At 66.6% G+C, this 18,905-nt stretch overlaps 2 protein-coding genes across 2 annotated transcripts; both read left to right on the top strand.

The window, feature by feature from the left end:
- Window positions 1–6,186: 6,186 nt before the first annotated feature.
- XPNPEP2 (X-prolyl aminopeptidase 2) lies at window positions 6,187–12,407 on the top strand. Its single transcript, XM_059824458.1, has 21 exons — window positions 6,187–6,232; window positions 7,156–7,229; window positions 7,347–7,457; window positions 7,546–7,609; window positions 7,811–7,915; window positions 8,055–8,141; window positions 8,246–8,392; window positions 8,506–8,607; window positions 8,743–8,824; window positions 9,225–9,420; window positions 9,615–9,704; window positions 9,804–9,913; window positions 9,999–10,076; window positions 10,185–10,256; window positions 10,402–10,462; window positions 10,595–10,664; window positions 10,785–10,889; window positions 11,335–11,394; window positions 11,578–11,654; window positions 11,773–11,871; window positions 12,198–12,407. The coding sequence occupies exons 1-21, from the start codon at window positions 6,187–6,189 to the stop codon at window positions 12,405–12,407; spliced, it is 2,046 nt and encodes a 681-aa protein (XP_059680441.1).
- Window positions 12,408–13,339: 932 nt separating this feature from the next.
- Window positions 13,340–18,036, top strand: SASH3 (SAM and SH3 domain containing 3). The gene is made up of 8 exons (XM_059824540.1): window positions 13,340–13,393; window positions 16,017–16,112; window positions 16,391–16,540; window positions 16,610–16,751; window positions 16,827–16,984; window positions 17,146–17,352; window positions 17,592–17,742; window positions 17,849–18,036. Exons 1-8 carry the CDS (start codon window positions 13,340–13,342, stop codon window positions 18,034–18,036), a joined length of 1,146 nt encoding a protein of 381 aa, XP_059680523.1.
- The last annotated feature ends 869 nt before the right edge of the window (window positions 18,037–18,905 follow it).

Raw genomic sequence — 18,905 nt, 5'->3', positions numbered from 1 at the left:
GGAGGCTGTGACCCCGTGGGAAGCCCACGCTGGAGCAGGCTCCTGGCAGGAGCTGTGGAGCCATGAAGAGAGGAGCCCACGCTGGAGCAGGTTTGCTGGCAGGACTTGGGATCCCATGGGGGACCCACGCTGGAGCAGTCTGTTCCTGAAGGACTGCACCCCATGGAAGGGACCCATGCCGGAGCAGTCCATGAAGAACTGCATCCCGTGGGAAGGACCCACGTTGGAGAAGTTCGTGGAGAACTGTCTCCCGTGGGAGGGACCCCACGCTGGAGCAGGGGAAGAGAGTGAGGAGGAAGGAGCGGCAGATACAACGTGTGATGAACTGACCGCAACCCCCATGAGTGAAGTTGAGCCCGGGAAGAAGGGAAGGGTGGGAGGAAGGTTTTTTAAGATGTAGTTTTTATTTTCTCGTTATCCTACTCTGATTTGATTGGTAATAAATTAATTTTCCCCAAGTCGAGTCTGTTTTCCCCGTGACAGTAATTGCTGAGTGACCTCCCTGTCCTTACCCTGACCCTCGAGCCTTTAATTAGAGTTTCTCTCCCCTGTTCAGCTGAGGAGGGGAGTGATGGAGCGGCTGGGTGGGCACCCGGCGCCCAGCCAAGGTCAACCCGCCACAAGGCACAAGGTATCGCCCCTGCAAAAAGTGGGTGACAGGTATAACTGTACCCTGGGACAGCACCTACCAGTGGGTGTGAGCGAGGGGTGGCCCTGCCTCGCCAGCACCCTGACAGTGCCTGCGGCGGGGGCCGTGCGAAGGGGGCTGTACATGGGGGGTTGTGGGGGGAGCGAGGGGTCTATGAGGGGGGCTGTACAGGAGAGGCTGTACTGGGTGTGGGGGGGTGTGAGGAGGGGCTGCAGGGGGTGTGTGGGGACCACGTCGCAACCCTGCACGTGCCTGTAGGCGCCGCGGGAGGAGGCCGTCCTCTGCGCCTGTTCCAGTCCTGCTGGTTGTGGCCCCCCCAACCACCGCAGCCCGGCCGAGGGCTCCGGGCAGGTTCGCCTGCACCCCCCCACTGCTGGCGCAGTGTAGGGTCACTGCTCCCCGCCAGCCTTCTGCACGCCCAAAGTGGGGGGCTCCTTCAACAGGGCCCAGCTCATGGGGTCCGGGAGCGGGAGCCCCATCCCTGCAGGCCAGCTGCCCGGCTCTGGGGTGCAGCAGGGACCCCCACGGCCCACCCTCCTGGGCACGCATCACCTGCTGGGCTGCAGGGCAGGCAGGCCCTGCCTTCACAGGGATTGTCGCAGCATCCCCGTGCCACTGCTCGCTTCCGCATTCCTGCGGCCGTGCACACCCTCCCTCCCTCCCCGAACCGCGTCCTGTTTGCCGGGCGCGTCACCCCGGCCTGAGTCACCCCACGGCCTCCGCAGGTGACGGAAGGCCAACAATAGCCCACAAAGGGAGGATGTCCCCCCCAAAGCCTTCCTCCGGCTCGTCTTCGAGGAAACCTCCCGCGGGAGGGAAGGGCCCCACCGGACGCGCAGTGGCCGATGAGCTTCGTCCTGTTGACGCTGGCTTGCTTGGAGCGGCACGCGGCCCCTGGGGTCCCCAGGGATGACCGGTGCCACCTCCCCCATGCTGGGCGAGGATGAGGAGGGATGTGCAGCCACAGGGCTCACGCTGACACTGTACCCTTGGGGACAGGCCAGCCTCAGCCCCATCCCTTGGATGTGGCGGGGGGGGCGGCATCAGGGATGGCATCGCAGAGTAGAGCTCAGAGGTTGGGAATGAGGGGGTGGGGGGACACCCTTGTCACCGTGTGGACCCCGCGGGACCGGGCGCACAGCTGTGCGGTGGGGGGCAGCCAGCAGGCAGGGCAGGGGGGACGGGGGGGCCTGGGCACCGCCCTGGGTGCAGCACCCACCCTGGCACTGGGCAGGAACCAGGCGGGGAGGATGGAAGCATCGTTAGCACATTTCACTAATTAGCAGGATGGCAGCAAACCGCTGCCTGACTGTCACCACGGCAACCGTGTCACACATCCTTGAGAAACTTTTGTTGCCATAACAATTACACGCAGCTTTGGTGTCACCCTGTGTCCCCCCTCCCTCCTGTCCCTGTCCTGCCCGTGCTGGGGCAGGGGATCCCCCACCGCCCCCCTTCTGGGCTCATCCGAGTCAGGGACCGGAGGGTGATGCGCAGCACAAGCGGCTTGAGAGCATTCGTGACATGAGTGTGCCAGGCCTCGGCCTGCCCGCAGGCAGGGACAGGGTGGCAGTGGGACCACCAGGCTTTGCTGCTGCCGGTCCCCGCGCTGCACTGGGGCTGTGGCAGGACCAGGCGGGTGGGCAGGGGACAGGGGACAGGACAGAGGGACAGGGGGACAGGGGTCTGTGCAGCTCCACAGCGCAGTCCTGGTGCCACCTCGTGGTGAGCAGGATCCCAGTGACACAGCTGGACAGTCGCTGTGGTGACACAGCTGGACAGATGCTGCAGTGGCACAGCCGGACAGTGACTGCATGGAGCAGTCAGCCCCCGCAGTGGCACAGCCGGACAACCCCTGTGGGACAGACAGCCACTGCGTGGGCTGAACAGTCGCCCGGTGGCACAGCCGGGCGGTGGCTGTGCGGGCACACTGGCCTCCAACCCTCCAGTCCCGGGGCCAGGCTGCTCTCCAGCCGGTCACGGCCCCACGAGGGTGTGCCAGGGGCGCAGCGCCCCGAGCCCTGCATCCCTGTCTGTACCCCTGCCTGCACCGTGCCTGTGAGCAGTGGCAACCACGGGCCCTGGACTCTAGAGCCAACTAGCGAGCTCATGCCAGCAGAAGCAGGGTTGGAGGGTGGGAGAGACAAGGTTGGGAGAAGAGGGTGGCCAAGGGGCTGCGGTGTGTGCCCTGGTGCCGGCAGGCACTGCAGCAGCCGGTCCCACCTGCAGCCCACCGCGCAGCGGGTTCCCCCTGTCCTTGCTGTCCTGGCACTGTGTGCTTCTCCACGCTGGGGGATAAGACTGGTCACCCCAAATCCCAGTGCCTGGGGAGGCAGCCTGTGCCGGTTCCCTTAGCACTGCCGTGAAGCTGGGATGGGACGCGGCAGCTGCCCCAGGGCCAATGGAGGATTTCCATCGCCATTCAAGACCTTCAGAGGCTACCACAGAGGTGCTGCCGCATATAAATGGGTTAAAAACTGGCTGTCCAACAGGTCATGAAATGCCGCCGGGAAGGGGCAGCGTCTCTGAGCAGGTCCGTGGCTCCCACCCCTGGCCTGGCTGTATCCAGCCTCGTGGCTGTGGCCGTGGCTGTGCCCGTGCCCATGCAGGGGCAGCGGAGACCTCACGTGAGATGGTGCAGGGACCCACAGCCCAGTGCTGGAGATGGCCCCAGGAGAGGTGTCTGGCCAGGCAGAAGGGCTTGTGAGGAGGAGGGAAGGGGCAGCAGAAGGGTGGCAGGCATCCTGCAGAGCTGACAGAGCCCAGCAGCCAGCTAAGCAGGGCTTCCTCCCTGCCCGTCGCACTGGGGGTCACAGGGATTTGCTGTCCAGGTTTCCTGAAGGACCTCTTGTATTTTCAATGAGGTTTGTTCATAAAACATTTGTTTGTTCATTTACCGTAGGACCTACCAGATCTCCTGCAGCTTGCATCCTGCAGCGCAAGCCAACAAGCATAAGGTTCTGCCACGACGGTGGCGAGGTCCTTCCACCCTTCTCCCTGGATTTGCTCTCAGCACGCCTCCCGCCCCTGCCCGCCGCCTCACCTGGTCCCGTCTCTGTTTTACCCTCCTCCAAATGTGTGTTTGTGCCACGCAGCTGGCTGTACCCTCAGAGGGAGCCCCAGGGCTGTCTGGCAGCCAGCTGGCTGTGACAGTGATGCTGCGCCCACCCTGTGGTGCTGCAGGTCCATGAGACATCCCGGCCTCCAAAAAGGAGCTTCCTGGTCTGTGATGAGCAGCTCTCCAGCAGGGACCCCTCCAAGTACCCCTGTCCTGGGTGGGGATGTGTGTCTGTCCTGGGTGGGGATGTGCATCCTCCCCTGAAGGTCCGTGTCTGACCCGTGGATGGACACCTCTGCTGCCTGGTAACGACAGGTCTGTCTTTCAGCCAGCCTTTCTCGTCAGTAACCGCAGAGAAGTCATTGAACCTGTTAGAGGAAATACGTGTGCAATAAAAGTGACAGGCCTTGGGGTCAAGGCTCGTTATGACTAACATAACGAGCTTTTTAGCAAGGCAGATGCCACGGCGGTCCAGAGCTCACGGGCTTGGCAGGACAAAGGGCACATCCCATAGGGCTTCTCTTGCTGAGAGCGGGTCCCAGCGCCGCCCTCGGAGGTGGCCACTGGTCCCTGAGCCCTGTGCCTGGGGTGTGGGCAGGGGCTGGTACCCTGCCTGCATGGCATAGCTCGGTCTGTTTGCCACCATCACGCTCCCCTCCCTCTGTACGCTGCCACCAAACGTGTCTCTGATTGCGTAAGGCTGCACAATGCTAAAATACTGCCGCTGTCGCCTTTGCCAGTGTTTCCAACCCAACCCACTAATGCACTCCAAATTTATTATTCCTATTACTCCATTAGCAGGACCGTGTGCTCTCACTAGCGCTGAAGTTACCCCATGCTTACCTTCAAGGCCTTATGCATATTCCTGCTCCCCAGAAACCGGTACCCGCACACTAGAGGTGGGCTCAGACCTTCAGCTCCGTCTCTCCGAAGCCCGGTCCCTTTTCTGTATAATCGCACCGGCTAACAGCCGGGATGCCAGCACCACGTACGCTGTGGCCCCATCCCTCCGCGCTCCTTTCAGACACCATCTCCGTGTCCTGCGGGGTCCCCGTGCTCCTCCGTGACCCCTCTCCAGCTCTGTCCCTACCCACGGGCAGGGGCTGGGCAGAGCAGGCAGGAGCGGCAGCAGCCTCTGCTCCTTCTGCAGTCCACGGGGGGCCCGTGGCAGGATTTTGGGTGCCCTCTAGTTGCCTCACTCAGGCCAGGGAACCCAGCAAGACCTGTCCCCTCCCCAGAGCACTCGGGGTTTTCCTGTACCCCCACCTCTCACGCAGCCCAAAGCATTTGCAGGCACGTGGGACCCGCAGCCGGCCTGGAGACAGAGGAATCTGCGAGCGTGGTGCACCACGCTGCTGCCCATGCCGCCCCTTGCTCCTCTCCCATCCCCTTCTCGCCCCACTTTGCCCTGGCACTGCCCACAGGCATCCCCGGGGAGCTCAGGGCTCGCTGCTGAGGATGGCCGGCTCCTTCCCACCCGCTGCCGGACGCCGGCATGCCACCTCGCCAAATGGGTACAGAGGTTTCGGCGCGGAGGAGCCCGACCAGCGCCCCACACAAAGGCACGGAGGTGAGAGCGGTACGGGCGCTGACATGGTCCTTGGTGCAGACCGGCTTTTCCTGGGGGTAAAAAGCCCGATGGCGCAAGGCTGCCGACCCCATTACTAGAGCTGCAGTGGAAGAACAGCTGCGTACAAAAAACCAGGGGCCCGGCCGTGGCCAGGGGATGCCAAGTGGTGTGTTACCCGCACACAGCCATCTGCAGGAGCCAAAGACCGGGGCGGGTCTTTCATCGGTGCCCTGCCAACAGCCAGCTCCCTGCCCTGCTCACCCGGTTAGGGTGCTATGGGAGGGAAGGGCATTTTTGCCTCCCCGTGACAGCTGTAATGTTTAGCAATTACCATGGAGTTGTGTCTCCCCCACACTGGTCTCTGCCAGCCCCAGCCCGGGGGGTGCCACTGGGCGCTGGGGTGGGGACCGCCACGGCCGTGCCCAGGAGGATGCTCTGCACCACTCCACGACCCGGTGGAGGAGGAGGGCTGGCTCGGGGAGCCGCTGGCCCCGGCAGCACGGCCCCCCCGGGCACCCTCACCCCAGGGGCCCCCACGTCAGCTCTCTGTGGCTCCAGGGGATAGAGGTTTCCCCGGGGACACAGGAGAGCAGAGCACACCTCAGCCCCTTCTTGCCTGCTTTTAAGCCCCGGCAGCTGGGACGTGCCAGGCTGGGCTGGCACAGTCCCACCTCTGCTCTGGGAGGATCTTGGACTTTGTGCCGATTTTGCTGTTTGCTTTCATTTAGTGGCAGGATTCACTTTCCGTGCATAGGACAACAACCCCCCATATCTGCTCCGGGCCTCCGCCCTCCCATCCAGCATCCCTCCGCCCCTGGGGCAAAGGCGCAAGAGGAGGGACCTGTCTCCCGAGGCACTGGGGAAACGTCCGCTCCGCTCCCCGTCCTGCTGGGCACCCCCAGGGCAGCCATGCACCCCCCGCAGTGGATCGCAGCCTGGGTGCTCCTGCTCCACGGTATGCCGCAGGGGCTGGGCTGGGAGGTGGGGTGGGCTCGTCAGGGGACGTCACGTCCTGGGACCCCCCGGGGACCAGGCTGGTCCCAGCACTGAGGATGTAGCGGTGTTTTGCAGCAATTCAAACCACAACTTGGGGCGAAGCAAGGGTGGGTTTGCCCTTAGGGAGCCAGGGCTGTGCTGCTGCTCCAGCCCCTCTGCCCTAGGGCAGGGGGCCCGGCTGCGGAGATGGGCTAATCCCTCCTGCCTGACCCCAGGGACCAGCTCTGGGGAGGTGACGGGTAAGGAACAGCTCCCAGGGGCATGGAAACCAGGCGTCCGAGGCCACACCGTGCTAAGGATGACCCGTTCCCCTGTTGCCCCACGGACCCAAGCCTGGTGCCCTTGGCCCAAGATGAAGAACCGGGTCCCTGCCCGCAGACTGCAGCGGTGACAGTGATGGAGAGCTCGGGGAAAGGTGGTACCGCTGGCGGCACCAGATGCAAAGCAGCACTGGGGAGAGGCCAGGTGCCACCGGGGCACATCCCTGGCTGCCAGCCAGGTCCTCCAGCAGCCCCAGCACCAGCGATGCTCAGGGCTGGCTCCTGCCAACGCTGTTCCCAGCTCCCGGCACGGTGGGCACCGGCTGCACCCTGTAACAATCCCACTGCACCCCCGGGGCCCTTCCCCAGGCATGCCATGGGCACTGGCTGTGCCTGGGAGCGTTTACTTCCTCCTGAGCTGGGTGATGGCGTTGGTTTTCACTCACTATTCCTGGGGTTAGAAACACTGGTTTTTGCAAAAAGCCCCAAAGCTGGGCTGGTTCAATGTTTGGGGCTGGGGACAAGGGTCCCAACTGCCCTGGTGCTGGCTCTGGGCTGGAGCAAGGGGCCAGTGGGACCCCCAGCTGCAGCCTGAGGCTCCAGGGTGTCCCCGCGCCCCCAGGCTGTGCCGCGGGACGGCCACCGCAGGCTGCCTCTGCCAGGACCGACATCCGGGACTGCTCCGCAGACCCACCGGTGAGCCCTGCTGTGCCCAGCCCTCCCTGTTCCTGGAACACCCTGTGTGGGGTCATCCCCACAGCCCCCCCACTGCAGCTGGTGCCCCCCCCAGCACATGTCCCCTTGTGCCACCAGTACTTGCCCCCTACGGCCACCAACACGACGGCGCGGCTCGCCGCTCTGCGGGACACCATGCGAGCCCACCATGTCCATGCCTACATCGTGCCCTCCACGGATGCCCACATGGTAAGGCAGCAGCCTGCCTGCACCCCCAGGGACTGGCTCCCCGGCCGGTGCCCGCGGCTGCCTCTCACGGCTCCGTCCCCGGCTCCAGAGCGAGTACATCGCCGAGCGGGATTCCCGGCTGGGCTGGCTGACCGGCTTCACCGGCTCTGCAGGTGAGAGCATCCTCGCCACCCTGGGGTCCCTGCTCAGGGTGCTGGCACCCGGCTACCTGCTGATACCCATCTTTGGGGATAACTCAGGGCAGGGCATGGTCCTGCTCCACAGCGGAGGTTGGGCTGGGGATCCCTGGGGGTCCCTGCCGGCTGCCTGGAGAGCAGGGAGAGGTGACACCTGAGCCCCCACTCCTGTCCCAGGCACCGGCGTGGTGACGCAGGACAAGGCTGCCCTGTGGACCGACAGCCGCTACTGGACCCAGGCTGAGCGGCAACTGGACTGCAACTGGGAGCTGGAGAGGACAAGTCAGTGGGGGGCAGGCTGGGGGGCTCAGGCATCCCCCCGCTCCCAGGACCTCACCGGACCCAGCCACATCCTTGTCTGGGCTCAGCGTGGGCTGGGACGTGGCTCGTCCTCGCGGTGCCACCCAGCTCTTTTCTGCAGCCTGGATCGAGTCCATTGGGCTGTGGATCCTGGAGGCGGTTCCTGTGGGGGGGAACATCAGCTTGGACCCCTTCCTCTTCTCCATCGGTAGGGTTGGCCATCACACGGGGTGACCCTGCCCGACGTGAGGGTGGCTCCCAGGTGTGGATTTACCAGGTGCCCCCAAATGTGGGCTGCTTCCCCCGCCTCAGACACCTGGAACAGCTACAGCCGGGCTCTGCACGGCTCTGGCAGGACCCTTCTCCCCATCGAGACCAACCTTGTGGATCAAGTGTGGGGTGACCAGAGACCCCCTCCAGCCTCCAGCGAGATCTACAACCTCCCAGCAGCATTCACAGGTACGACCGCCGTCCTCCCTGGGGCTGCTGGGAGGATGCTCGCCTGTGGCAGCCCCCAGCCCAGGGGGCCGTGGTGGTCCCTGCGCTGAGCTGGCCGCTCGCTGCCCTGCCAGGGAGCAGCTGGCAGGAGAAGGTGGCCGGGATCCGGCAGCAGATGGAGCAGCACGTTCGACGCCCCACGGCCGTGCTGCTGTCGGGGCTGGAGGAGACGGCCTGTGAGTAGCCACAGTGCCATGGCGGGTGCTGTGGTGGGTGCCGTGGTGGGTGCCGTGGTGGGTGCCGTGGGCTCCGAGCCCTGGGGGTGGGAGGGCAGCCAGCGGGCACAGGCTTGGAGGTCTCATTCCCGGCAGGGCTCTTCAATCTCCGCGGAGACGACATCCCCTACAACCCCGTCTTCTACTCCTACACCCTGCTGACCAACACCACCATAAGGTGGGCAGCATCTCCTTGTGGGCATGGGGCTCGGGTGGGGCTCAGCACCCACCCCCCCCCGTTCCTTTCCCAGGCCAGCACCCATGGGACCCTCCCCTGGCGCAGCTGCCCCCTTCCCCAGAGCCCACCGTGTCCCGCAGTGCCCAGCCCCATTGACTGACCCCTCCAAGCCCCACATCTTTCCCAGGTCCAGCCCCCTCCCACCCATCCCACCCTGGGGTGCAGCACCCTCCCTTCCAGGCGACCCTCGCTCCCAGCCCAGCATCCCCTCTGAGCCCCCCAGCCAGCCCCCAGCCCCCTCCTCTCCGCCGGTGTGCCCCACATGGCCAGGCTCAGGGGGAACCAAAGGCAGCAGGCCAACCCCACGGCTGTGCCCACCCCATCCCGCATCCTTCCCCAGCCTGTTCGTGGACGAGATGCGGCTGTCAGCAGTGGCGCGGCAGGTCCTGCGGGAAGGCTGCCCGGGGCCGCTGTGTGTGGAGCTGCAGGAGTACGGGCAGGCACGCACCCACCTCCGCCGCTACGCCCAGGGCAACGTCACCATCTGGCTGGGCACCGAGTACACCACCTACGGCCTCTACGGCGTCATCCCCCAGGTGGGGCACCACTGCGTGCCGGCGCTGACACCCGCGCCGCTGAGCCCGGCTGTGGGCGACATGGGTCCTGCTGGGCTTGGGGACGGCCCCGTGCCACCGAGCTGCGGGGACGCGGGATGTGCCGCGGCCGTCCCTGGGGCACGAGGGGGTGGGTAGCCATGCCCGGCCGTGCCACTCTCAGCCTGCCCTTGCAGGAGAAGCTGCTGGAGGACAGCTACTCCCCCGTCATGCTGGCCAAGGCGGTGAAAAATGCCAAGGAGCAGGAGCTGCTGCGAGCCGCTCACGTAAGGGCTGTCCCCATCCCCACAGCCCCAGGTGTGGGGCAGCCAGGGGAAGCGGGGTGCTGATGCCCCCCTCCCCTGATGCTGCTGGGCCACCCCCAGGTTCGGGATGCGGTGGCTGTCATCCAGTACCTGCTGTGGCTGGAGAAGATGGTCCCGCAGGGGCAGGTGGACGAGTTTTCAGGGGCACAGCACATCGACACACTTCGCCAGTCAGTGCTGCTGCCGCGGCCCCCCGCCTCGCCCAGCATAGGGCAGCCGGGGACCCCCAGCATCTCCCTCCCTGCTGCCTTCCAGGGCCCAGGAGCACAGCCGTGGGCCCAGCTTCCAGTCCATCTCTGCCAGCGGGCTCAATGCCGCGCTGGCCCACTACAGGTACGGCTTGGCCCCGGTCAGAGCCAGGGGTGCCAGCGCCGGCAGCGGCGGTGGGGAGTGGGCAGCTGGAGTCTGGGAGCGAGCTCTGACCCCCCCGTCCTCTCGCAGCCCCTCCAACGGGAGCAGCCGGAAGCTGTCTGTGGATGAGATGTACCTTTCGGACACTGGAGGGCAATATCTGTGCGTAGCCCTTAACGCGGACCCCCCCAGCACTGCGCAGCCCCCCATCCCCTCCCCATGCCCCCAGCGCAGGGTGGTGGCAGGGGGCCCCAAAGCCAGTGCGGGGGCTGCATTGTCCCCGTTCACATCCACCCCCACTTTACAGGGATGGGACGACAGACATCACGCGGACGGTGCACTGGGGTGTGCCGACCCCACTCCAGAAGGTACCAGCCCCTCCCATGCCAGCCAGCACCCCCCTGCGGCACTCAGCACCGAGGTCCCAGCCAGGCCTGGATGTGCTGGGAGGGGCGTTCAGGCACCACCACGCTCAGCCCCCCCCGCCATGCCCCTCGTAGGAAGCCTACACCCGTGTGCTGATGGGCAACATCGACCTGTCCCGCCTCGTCTTCCCGCCCAACACGGCAGGTGGGTGCTGAGCAAGGCGTCGGGCAGCCTGACCCTGCCCAGACCCCCCAGGCATGGGGAGCAGGAGGGGTGGGGTCCTCACCAACTCGCTGGCCCCCATCCCGCCTCATCATTCCCCAGGGAGAACGGTGGAGTCCTTCGCCCGCCGGGCACTCTGGGACGTGGGACTCAACTACGGCCACGGGACCGGCCATGGCATCGGCAACTTCCTCTCGGTCCACGAATGTAGGTGTTCCAGCACCAGCACCAGTGCTGGGGACATGGGCTGAGCTGCGGGGGACAGGGACAGGGGCAGAGGGTCACCTGGGGCTTCTCATAGCCCAGCTGAGCCTCTTGCTGTGGGCGGGTGTCCCCTACCTGCAGGGTGCTGTGATCCTTGCTGGGGTGGCCCCATGGCCCTTGACAGGGTGGCCACGTGGCACTTACCAGGGTGGCCCTGCGGTCCTTGCTGGGGTGGCCCTGCAGTCCTTGCCAAGGTGGTCCCGTGGTCCTTGCTGGGAGGATCCAGTGGTCCTTGACAGGGTGGCCCTGGGGTCCTTGCTGGGGTGGCTCCGTGGTCCTTGCTGTGGTGGCCATGTGGTTCTTGCTGGTGTGACACTGGTCCTTGTCAGGGTGTCCCCACAGCACACGCTGTCCCCAAGAGCTGTAACCCACTCCATGTCCCCTGCAGGGCCTGTGGGCTTCCAGTCTAACAACGTGCCACTGACAGCCGGCATGTTCACCTCCATCGGTATGTGCACTCCGGTCAGCGACTCGGGCTCTCGGGATGTCCCCGAGGTGCAGAGCCCGGCCAGGGGAGGAGGCGTTCAGCTCTCGGCCCCACTCAGGGGGCAGATCTGGGCCCTCTGGGGTGGGATGGGCTGGGGGAGTTGCTGGGGCTCGGGACTCACCGGGTACCTTCCCTGGCCCCCAGAGCCCGGGTACTACCGGGACGGCGAGTTCGGGATCCGCATCGAGGACGTCGCCCTCGTGGTGGAGGCGCAGACCAAGGTAGCGCAATGGGGCTGGGCTGGCGGGTGGCATGGCACTGGGGGGGCTGCATCAAGCCAGGGGTGGGGGCACCCTGCGGGCGGTGCTGGGGGCACCCAACGCCACCTCTCTGCGGCAGCATCAGAGCGGGGAGAAGCCCTTCCTGACCTTCGAGGTTGTGTCCCTGGTGCCCTACGACCGCAACCTCATTGACCTCAGCCTCCTGTCACCAGAGCAGGTACGGGGTGCTCGGGGCAGGAAGGCAGAGCAGGGACGTGGGGCCAGTGTGTGGGGCTGGGGTAGGGGGAGAGCGAAGGGGGCTGGAGGGGTGGGCATAGCAGAAAAGCAAGACGGTTGCATGAGGTCAGGGCAGGTAAACGGGACCAGGGCAGGGATGGATGTGTGGATGGAGAGGGGCAATGGGGTCTGCGGATGGGTCCAGTGATGGGGGTGTGGGGTAGCTGGATGGGGAAGGCCAATAGGGGGAAAGGGGGGGGGCGGGCGGTGGGGGGGTCAGGCGGCCAGGGCAGCCCCCCCGCAGCCCCCCACGGTGCCTGGCCGCAGATCCAGTACCTGAACGCATACTACGAGACCATCCGGGCACGCGTGGGGCCAGAGCTGCAGCGGCAGCATCTGGAGGAGGAGTACCGCTGGCTGCAGAGGAGCACCGAGCCCTTCCCGCTGGGCAGCGCCGCCACCGCCACCATGGCCACCCTGGGCACGCTGGCCCTCTCCTCCCTCCTCTCTGCGCTGCTCACTGGGCTGCAGGCCTGACCCCGCACCGGCCGGCCCCGCACCAGCCCCCTCCCTGCTGCAGCGGTTCCTTCTCCCCGCTGCTCACTTCCTTTTTTTTGTTTTCTCTTTGCTCGTTTGTGATTAAACGTGAGCAATGCCGGCGGGTGCCTGCGCACTGCTGTGCCCTGCCGCGGCAGCCCGGTGTGCTGCCAGCCTGCCCGCCGCCTCGCTGGCTGCCGTGGGGCTGGGGTCCAGCCCCCACATGGCCCCCGGCGCCAGACGTGTGCCCCTGCCTGTGCTGTCTGCCCTGCCAAGTGCAGACCAAGCCTACTTGGGTGGCCAAGTCAGCGCCAGCGGCGAAGAGGCAGATTCAGGGCAGATTTTAATTCTTGGGAAAAGAGATGGAGGAACTGGAACAAGAGGGTGCAGGGCAGCCAGCCCAGCCGGGGCCATCCTCGCTGCCCTGCGGGTGCCAGCGGCAGGGTGCCGATGCACATGTCCCACCTGGGCTCGATGCCCAGCCAGGAGGCCCTGCAGATGCAAGGGACACAGGGAACATCCCGGACCAAGCGTCACACGGAGGGCTTGGCAGTCGTGTGCTGGCAGGAAGAATGAGCAGGCACAGGGAGTGGGCGCAGACGAGGGGTTGGGGACCTTCATACTTCGCATAGCGGGGATGCGGTGCCCACCAGCAGCATCACCGAGGGGCGGCAGCATCGCCGAGGGGTGGCAGGGTGCAGGCAAGCATCCCCGCCCCGGGGGCCCCGGGCAGGGCAGCAGCTTCGTGGAGGGTTTCCTTCCTCCTGCCCCAGCCTGCGCACCCGCCAGCCACCCCAAGTCGCGCCGCTGCAAGCACCTCTCATGTGACCGCCGGCTTCCTGTGCGCTTCCCGGCCTCGGTGCCGGTGCTTCGGTACGTGCCCTGCCAGGCGCTGCCCGAACACTGCACCCTTGCCACGGGGCCCCAGCACCATGCTGCGCCGCAAGCCCTCCAACGCCAGCGAGAAGGAGCCGGGACACAAGAAGGTGAGCGCCGGCGGCACCCGGCTGCCCTCAGCACCCATGGGTGTCCCTGCGCGCCCAGCACCGGCCTAGCCCAGGCTGCCCACAGGATGCTGAGCAGGGAGCACTGGTGTCGGGGGGGCTCGGCCAGCCGTTGGGCAGAGCCCCGCGGGGCCTGGGGACAGCACTGCCAGCAGTCAGTCCCTGCCACCGCCGGCCACCGTGGCCTCGCCAGTGTGTGGTCCTGGCCTTGTCCTGCGCCCTGCTCCCACCCTGGCTTGCAGCCCGGTAGGATGCGCGGCTGGGATGCACAGACCCCCAGGGTCAGCGTGGGTGCAAGCCGGGGTGCCGGCGGGACCTGTGGGGCTCTGCTGGGGGAACAGCGGCTCCCCCTCCCCGTGGGCTCCCCGGAGCGTGGGCAGCCGCCTGCCATTTCCTGCCGGGGCGGGGGGACGGCCGCGGTGCCGGCGCACAGCTCCCAGCCCGACCCGCGCAGCAAGGTGTCTGCGGTCGAGGCAGTGCGAGGCTGCAGCCCTGTCACGTGCATCAGCCGCTTCCTCCAGCAGCACCGCACCGAGCGCTGGGAGCCACCGGCAGCACCGGCTACCAGCACCGCGGCCTCTCGAGAGCCCCCGGCACAGCACGGCCATGCGCCACCCCGTGCCACTCTGCCTGCAGGGCTGGAGCCACCGGTGGGGGCCACAACCGGCCCCTCAGCCTCCCCGCCGGGTCTTGCACCAGCGGGCGCTTCGGCTCTCGCCAGGCCCTGGTGGGTTGGCTTTGGCAACAGCGAGCCACCGAGGGGAGCCGGGGGGGGACAGCACCTGGTGCCGTGGTCCCCTCCATGGCGGGCAGACATCCTGGCAAGAGCCACACGCCGTGGCGGCTCCTCCGTGCTGGGAAGCTTCTGGGGGAAGTCTGGGTGAAGCCCCCCTCCCTGCCGCGGGGGTGGCCCAGCGAGCCCGGCAGACCCCGGCGGGCATCCCCTGCCCTTGCCCAGCTGCAGCCGCCGCTCTCACTTCCCTCTCGCTGCCGTGCTCCCCCAGCTCCACGGCCCCCCCCGCCAAGCTTTCCACAGCTGCTCCCGCACCCCCGGCTCCTCCAGCCCGGGCGCAGCAGCCGATGCCACAGCTTTCCCAGCCGCAGCGGCGGGGGGGGCACAGGACACAAAATTGCTTAATCTGAAGGGCGCAGGGAGAGAGCCAAGGGGTTCAAGCCACCCGGGTCTGGCGAGGTCAGGGGTTTGGGGGCTGGAGTGGGGCAAACCGCCAGCATCTCCTCCACATGGCTGCACCCGCTGAGCCGGTCCTGCTAAGTAAAGCCACAGCGGGGATGGAGCTGGGTCTCCCTCATCCGAGCCAGGCATGTCTAAGAAAATGGCAAAAAGAAGTGATAAAGGATGCTCAGTCGAGTTGATAAAAAGGAGAAGGAGGAGGGGAAGGCGTGGGGCTGTGCCTGAGCAGGGCCAGGCTGCGCAGGGGCTGGGAAGGGCCTCGGCTGCCTCCGGCACAAGCAGGAGCCCGGGGCGGGCACAGCGACTTGAGAAAGGAAATTGCTGCGTTTGCGGTTGAGGCAAGACCGAGCGCCGCAGTGTGCGCTCTGAGCATGCCGGCAGCCGGGAGCTGAGCTCGCCCAGCCCCAGCACGTGAGCCGGCTCCCACGGCAGCACTGGTGCTGGGCATCCAGGGATGAGGGAGACCTGGCACGGGGAACTCCTTCCCACGTGGGACAGCCACCCGAGGACACAGAGAGGAGGGAGGGAGAGCCAGGGAGGCAGGCAGGGGGGCACAGGGAAGACTGGAAGAGGCAGGGATGGAGTGTTGCACCAGGACTGAAATCCAAAACCCACTTTGGTGGCTTTGGCACAAAGTGGGACTGAGCTTGCCGGCAACACCGGCAGGGGAGGTGCGATCCAGGCTGTGGGATGATGCTCACAGGCAGAAAACGTGGGCAACTTTCGGGCCCGGAGCTGAAAGTGAGGGCAGTGGCACGGGCGCAGCAGCACTCATGCTCTCAGCCGCTGAAAACAGCCTTTAGTTGTCAGACACTCGCAGGGAAGGGAGGGACTGATGCACAGCTATCACAGGAGCAGGGCTGAGCATGAGGCGGGTCCCACTCTGCTCTCATTCCCAAAATCCCTGGCTCAGGGGCTGGGCCGGCGCAGCACGCACACATTTGGGTGCTGAGCAAAGCAGCTGCGTTGCAGAGCCCCTGTGTTTTCCCAACAAGTGCCTAGCCCACGTGCCATGACAGCAGTGCAGCGCGGTCCTGGGCTGCTCCCAGCTCGGCAGTGCCAGGCTCAGCGCCCGCAGTGGGTGCTGGAGCAGGGGGTCTCGGCGCTGCTCAGCCCGCAGCAGCACCGTGCTGTGCAGCCCCTGCCCCGGGAACGCTGTGCCAAGCGGCCGTGCATGCACCCAGAGCGATGCCGGGGCTCCGCACCCCAGGTCCCGGGGGGCTCACAACACACGGCAGCTGCTGGGGGGGGGGTAGGAAGGGCGAGGCTGCGCCAGCCAAAAAACTCTTCAAGCACCAGCATTGCCCTGGGCAAGCCAGAGCCGCCCGAGGGGCCCGGCTGCCAGAGGGGAGGGCGGCAGCTGGGCCGGGGGGTGTGCAGGGAGAAGCCATCACACCTTTCTGTCTCCCCCAGCTCTCCCTCCAGCGCTCCAGCAGCTTCAAGGACTTCGCCAAGTGCAAAGTCAGTTCTCCCGCGCTGAGCGAGAAGGAGTTCAACCTGGAGGAGAACGTGAGTGCCCGGCCCCCCGCGGGGCAGCAGCACCCCCTGCCCCATCCTGCTCCCCCGGGACCACTTTCCCGCCGGGAACAGCCCTTTTCAGAGCCTGTTTCCCCAAAGTCCTGGTCCTACTGGTGGTCCGCATGCCATGGGGCAGTCCCAGGGGTTCCAGCACCGGCAGGATTTGGGGTCTCGCTCCCCAGAGTCTTGCAGCCCTGTGTGACCCAGCTGAGATTTGCCAGGGGGTGGGGGGGTGGGGGCCCTGCCTTCACTCTCCATCCCTCTGCCAGATCCCCGAGGATGAGTCCAGCAGCGCTGGCCCCGACGATGCTGCACGGAGCAGTGGGACAAAGCTGGGCAAGAAGTGGCGGGCCGTCATCTCCCGCACCATGAACCGCAAGATGGGCAGGATGGCGGTGAAAGCCCTGGCCGAGGGGAAGGTGAGTGGGGGGCCCGGGCAGGCGGGGGCAGCTCCCCCTCCCTTGGCCTGACCCTGGTCCCCCCGGCAGGGAGACATGGAGGAGGAGGGGTCCCTTTGCCCCCCATCCCCAGCCGGCAGCACGGAGGAGCCGAGCCACGGAAAGATGCCCCTGTCTTACCTGGAGATGGAGGAAGACGGGCACCCATCCATCAGCCGCCAGCTGTCCAGTGGTGAGCCTGGCCCCAGCAGGACACCGGCCCCTCGCCCCACAGCCGGGCACGTCCTGACCTCCCTCCCCTCCACAGGCAGCGAAGTTTCCAGCCCCGTCCCGGGGGGCAGCAACCAGGACAGCCTGCGGCTGGAGGAGAGCGGCCCAGCCTACACCGGCCCCTTCTGCGGCCGGGCCCGCGTCCACACCGACTTCACGCCCAGCCCTTACGACAAGGACTCGCTGAAGCTGCGGGTGAGCCACACCACGGCCAGCCCGGGGCTGAGACCTGGGGCCAAGGGCCCTGGGGTGCAAGCCCTGGGGAGGGAGGGTGGCTGGGGACCCCCCTGACGGGGGGTGTTCCCCAGATGTCCCCAAGTCTGTGCCCGCCTCCACCCCCATCTCCCTGTGCCCAGAAAGGGGACATCATCGGCATCATTGAGAAGCCGCCTGTGGGCACCTGGACCGGGCTGCTCAACAACAGGGTGGGTTCCTTCAAGTTCATCTACGTGGACGTCATCCCCGAGGAGACAGCCCCTGTCCGCAAGAGCCGGGGCTCCAGCAAGAGCAAGCGGCTCAAGCCCAAAACCCTCCATGAGCTGCTGGAGCGCATCAACCTGCAGGTAAGGCCCAGGGTGCCAGCAGCAGGACCACCCTCCCCTCTGCTCCCCAGCAGCCCTTCACTATCCCCCATCCCCGTGGGTCCCTCCACCTCGCGCCCGAGCACCGCCGGGAGAGGGGGGCTTTTCCGGATGATGCTCGGGCGAGTGCCTGCCGTGGACCTGCGCCAAGGGCCAGGCAGGGAGAGCCGAGGGAGCCGTGCCGTGCTCCGCTCACCCCTCCGCCACACTGCCTGCCCCAGGAGCACACCTCCACCCTGCTGCTGAACGGCTACCAGACCCTGGAGGACTTCAAGGAGTTGCGGGAGACCCACCTCAACGAGCTGAACATCACGGACCCCCAGCACCGTGCCAAGCTGCTCACGGCCGCCGAGCTCCTCCTGGATTACGACAGTAAGAGCCAAGGGGAGGTGGGAGGGACATCCCATGCTGCTCACTGCCCCCGCGCCGGGCAGCACCAGCCTTGCTGCCCGCTAACGCCATGTCCCATCTCTCCCAGCAGCGAGTGAGCCGGAGGAAGGCGACAGCTCCGAAGCCCAGCCTTCACCCTTGGAGCCCAAGGGGGACATTCCCCGGGACTCAGGCTGCTTCGAGGGATCGGAGACCCTAGATGGCAACCGGGATGAGGCCGAGCTGGGGGGTCCCGAGGGGCAGCTGCAGGCTCTCTCCCTGGCAGAGTCCTCCTGAGCCCGCCCTGCCTGCCAGCACTGCCCCGCCAACGGGCGCAGCCCACAGCCGCTTCCCACCCTGGCCTGGCAGCGGGTCCGGACTGGAGGGGTCGGCTGCTCGCAGGGGAAGCAGGTGAGCCCCAGCAGCAGGACTCCATGGCCCCGATGCAGGCCCCCTGCGCTGCAGGCGGGTGCTGCACGGCTGCAGGCAGCTCAGCCCTCCGTCACCCGAGGCTGCTCCGTTTGCTGCCCCCAGGACATTTTGCACTGCGCTGCCTTGCACCGCTGCCCCAACGCAGGTGCTCCAGGCACCCCTGGGCACTGCACTCCCTGCCGAGATGCCGCGGGCCTGGACTGCCTCTCCTGGGTTTGCCCCACTATATCCACAGCTTTAAGAGCTCCTCCCAGAGCCCTCGCCTGCTGGGCTGAGCGCACAGGAGCCTGCAAGGACAGGGAGGTCTGCAGCAGGCAGGGATGGAGCAAACCCAGGGCCGAGCAGCCAGGTGCAAGAGCGCAGAGGTCCCACCGAGCCCAGCTCCTCGCCGGCGGCACCCATGCTGCCTTCCTCCAACATCTTCCTCGCACAGCTAGGGCAGGCAGGGAAAGGTTTGCTGGAAAGTTTGGGTTGTGGGGGACAGATTCAGCTGAGCTGAGTGCAGCCCAGCAAGGGCACCGCGAGCCCCCTCCCTCGGCTCACGGGGAGCCCCAAAGGCTGCCCGCAGCTTGCCACCAAACCTGGTCCGGGGGGGGGTACAAGAGGGAGCTGGAGCGACCGCCCTGCTGCCCCACAGGCAGATGGGCTCGGCAGGGTGAGGCTGTGACCCAGCAGGACAGCCCCTTCCAGACTGCCAGATCCCCCCAAAGCACCGGCCACCCCAAGCACCCCCT

The sequence above is a fragment of the Gavia stellata genome, chromosome 14, assembly GCF_030936135.1.
Source record: "Gavia stellata isolate bGavSte3 chromosome 14, bGavSte3.hap2, whole genome shotgun sequence".
NCBI classification, from domain to species: Eukaryota; Metazoa; Chordata; class Aves; order Gaviiformes; family Gaviidae; genus Gavia; species Gavia stellata.
The sequence above is the reverse complement of the archived record's forward strand: the minus strand, read 5'-3'. Positions and strand labels throughout refer to the sequence as shown.

What these genes read in the sequence shown, in the direction of transcription:
- XPNPEP2 (XM_059824458.1), top strand. Translation starts at nt 6,187, where the DNA reads ATGCACCCCCCGCAGTGGATCGCAGCCTGGGTGCTCCTGCTCCACG. An exon ending in CGGCTTCACCGGCTCTGCAG is followed by an intron (nt 7,610 to 7,810) that starts GTGAGAGCATCC and finishes CTCCTGTCCCAG; the next exon opens with GCACCGGCGTGGTGACGCAG. An exon ending in CTGACCAACACCACCATAAG is followed by an intron (nt 8,825 to 9,224) that starts GTGGGCAGCATC and finishes ATCCTTCCCCAG; the next exon opens with CCTGTTCGTGGACGAGATGC.
- SASH3 (XM_059824540.1), top strand. Translation starts at nt 13,340, where the DNA reads ATGCTGCGCCGCAAGCCCTCCAACGCCAGCGAGAAGGAGCCGGGACAC. An exon ending in CAGCCGCCAGCTGTCCAGTG is followed by an intron (nt 16,752 to 16,826) that starts GTGAGCCTGGCC and finishes TCCCCTCCACAG; the next exon opens with GCAGCGAAGTTTCCAGCCCC. An exon ending in GCTCCTCCTGGATTACGACA is followed by an intron (nt 17,743 to 17,848) that starts GTAAGAGCCAAG and finishes CATCTCTCCCAG; the next exon opens with CAGCGAGTGAGCCGGAGGAA.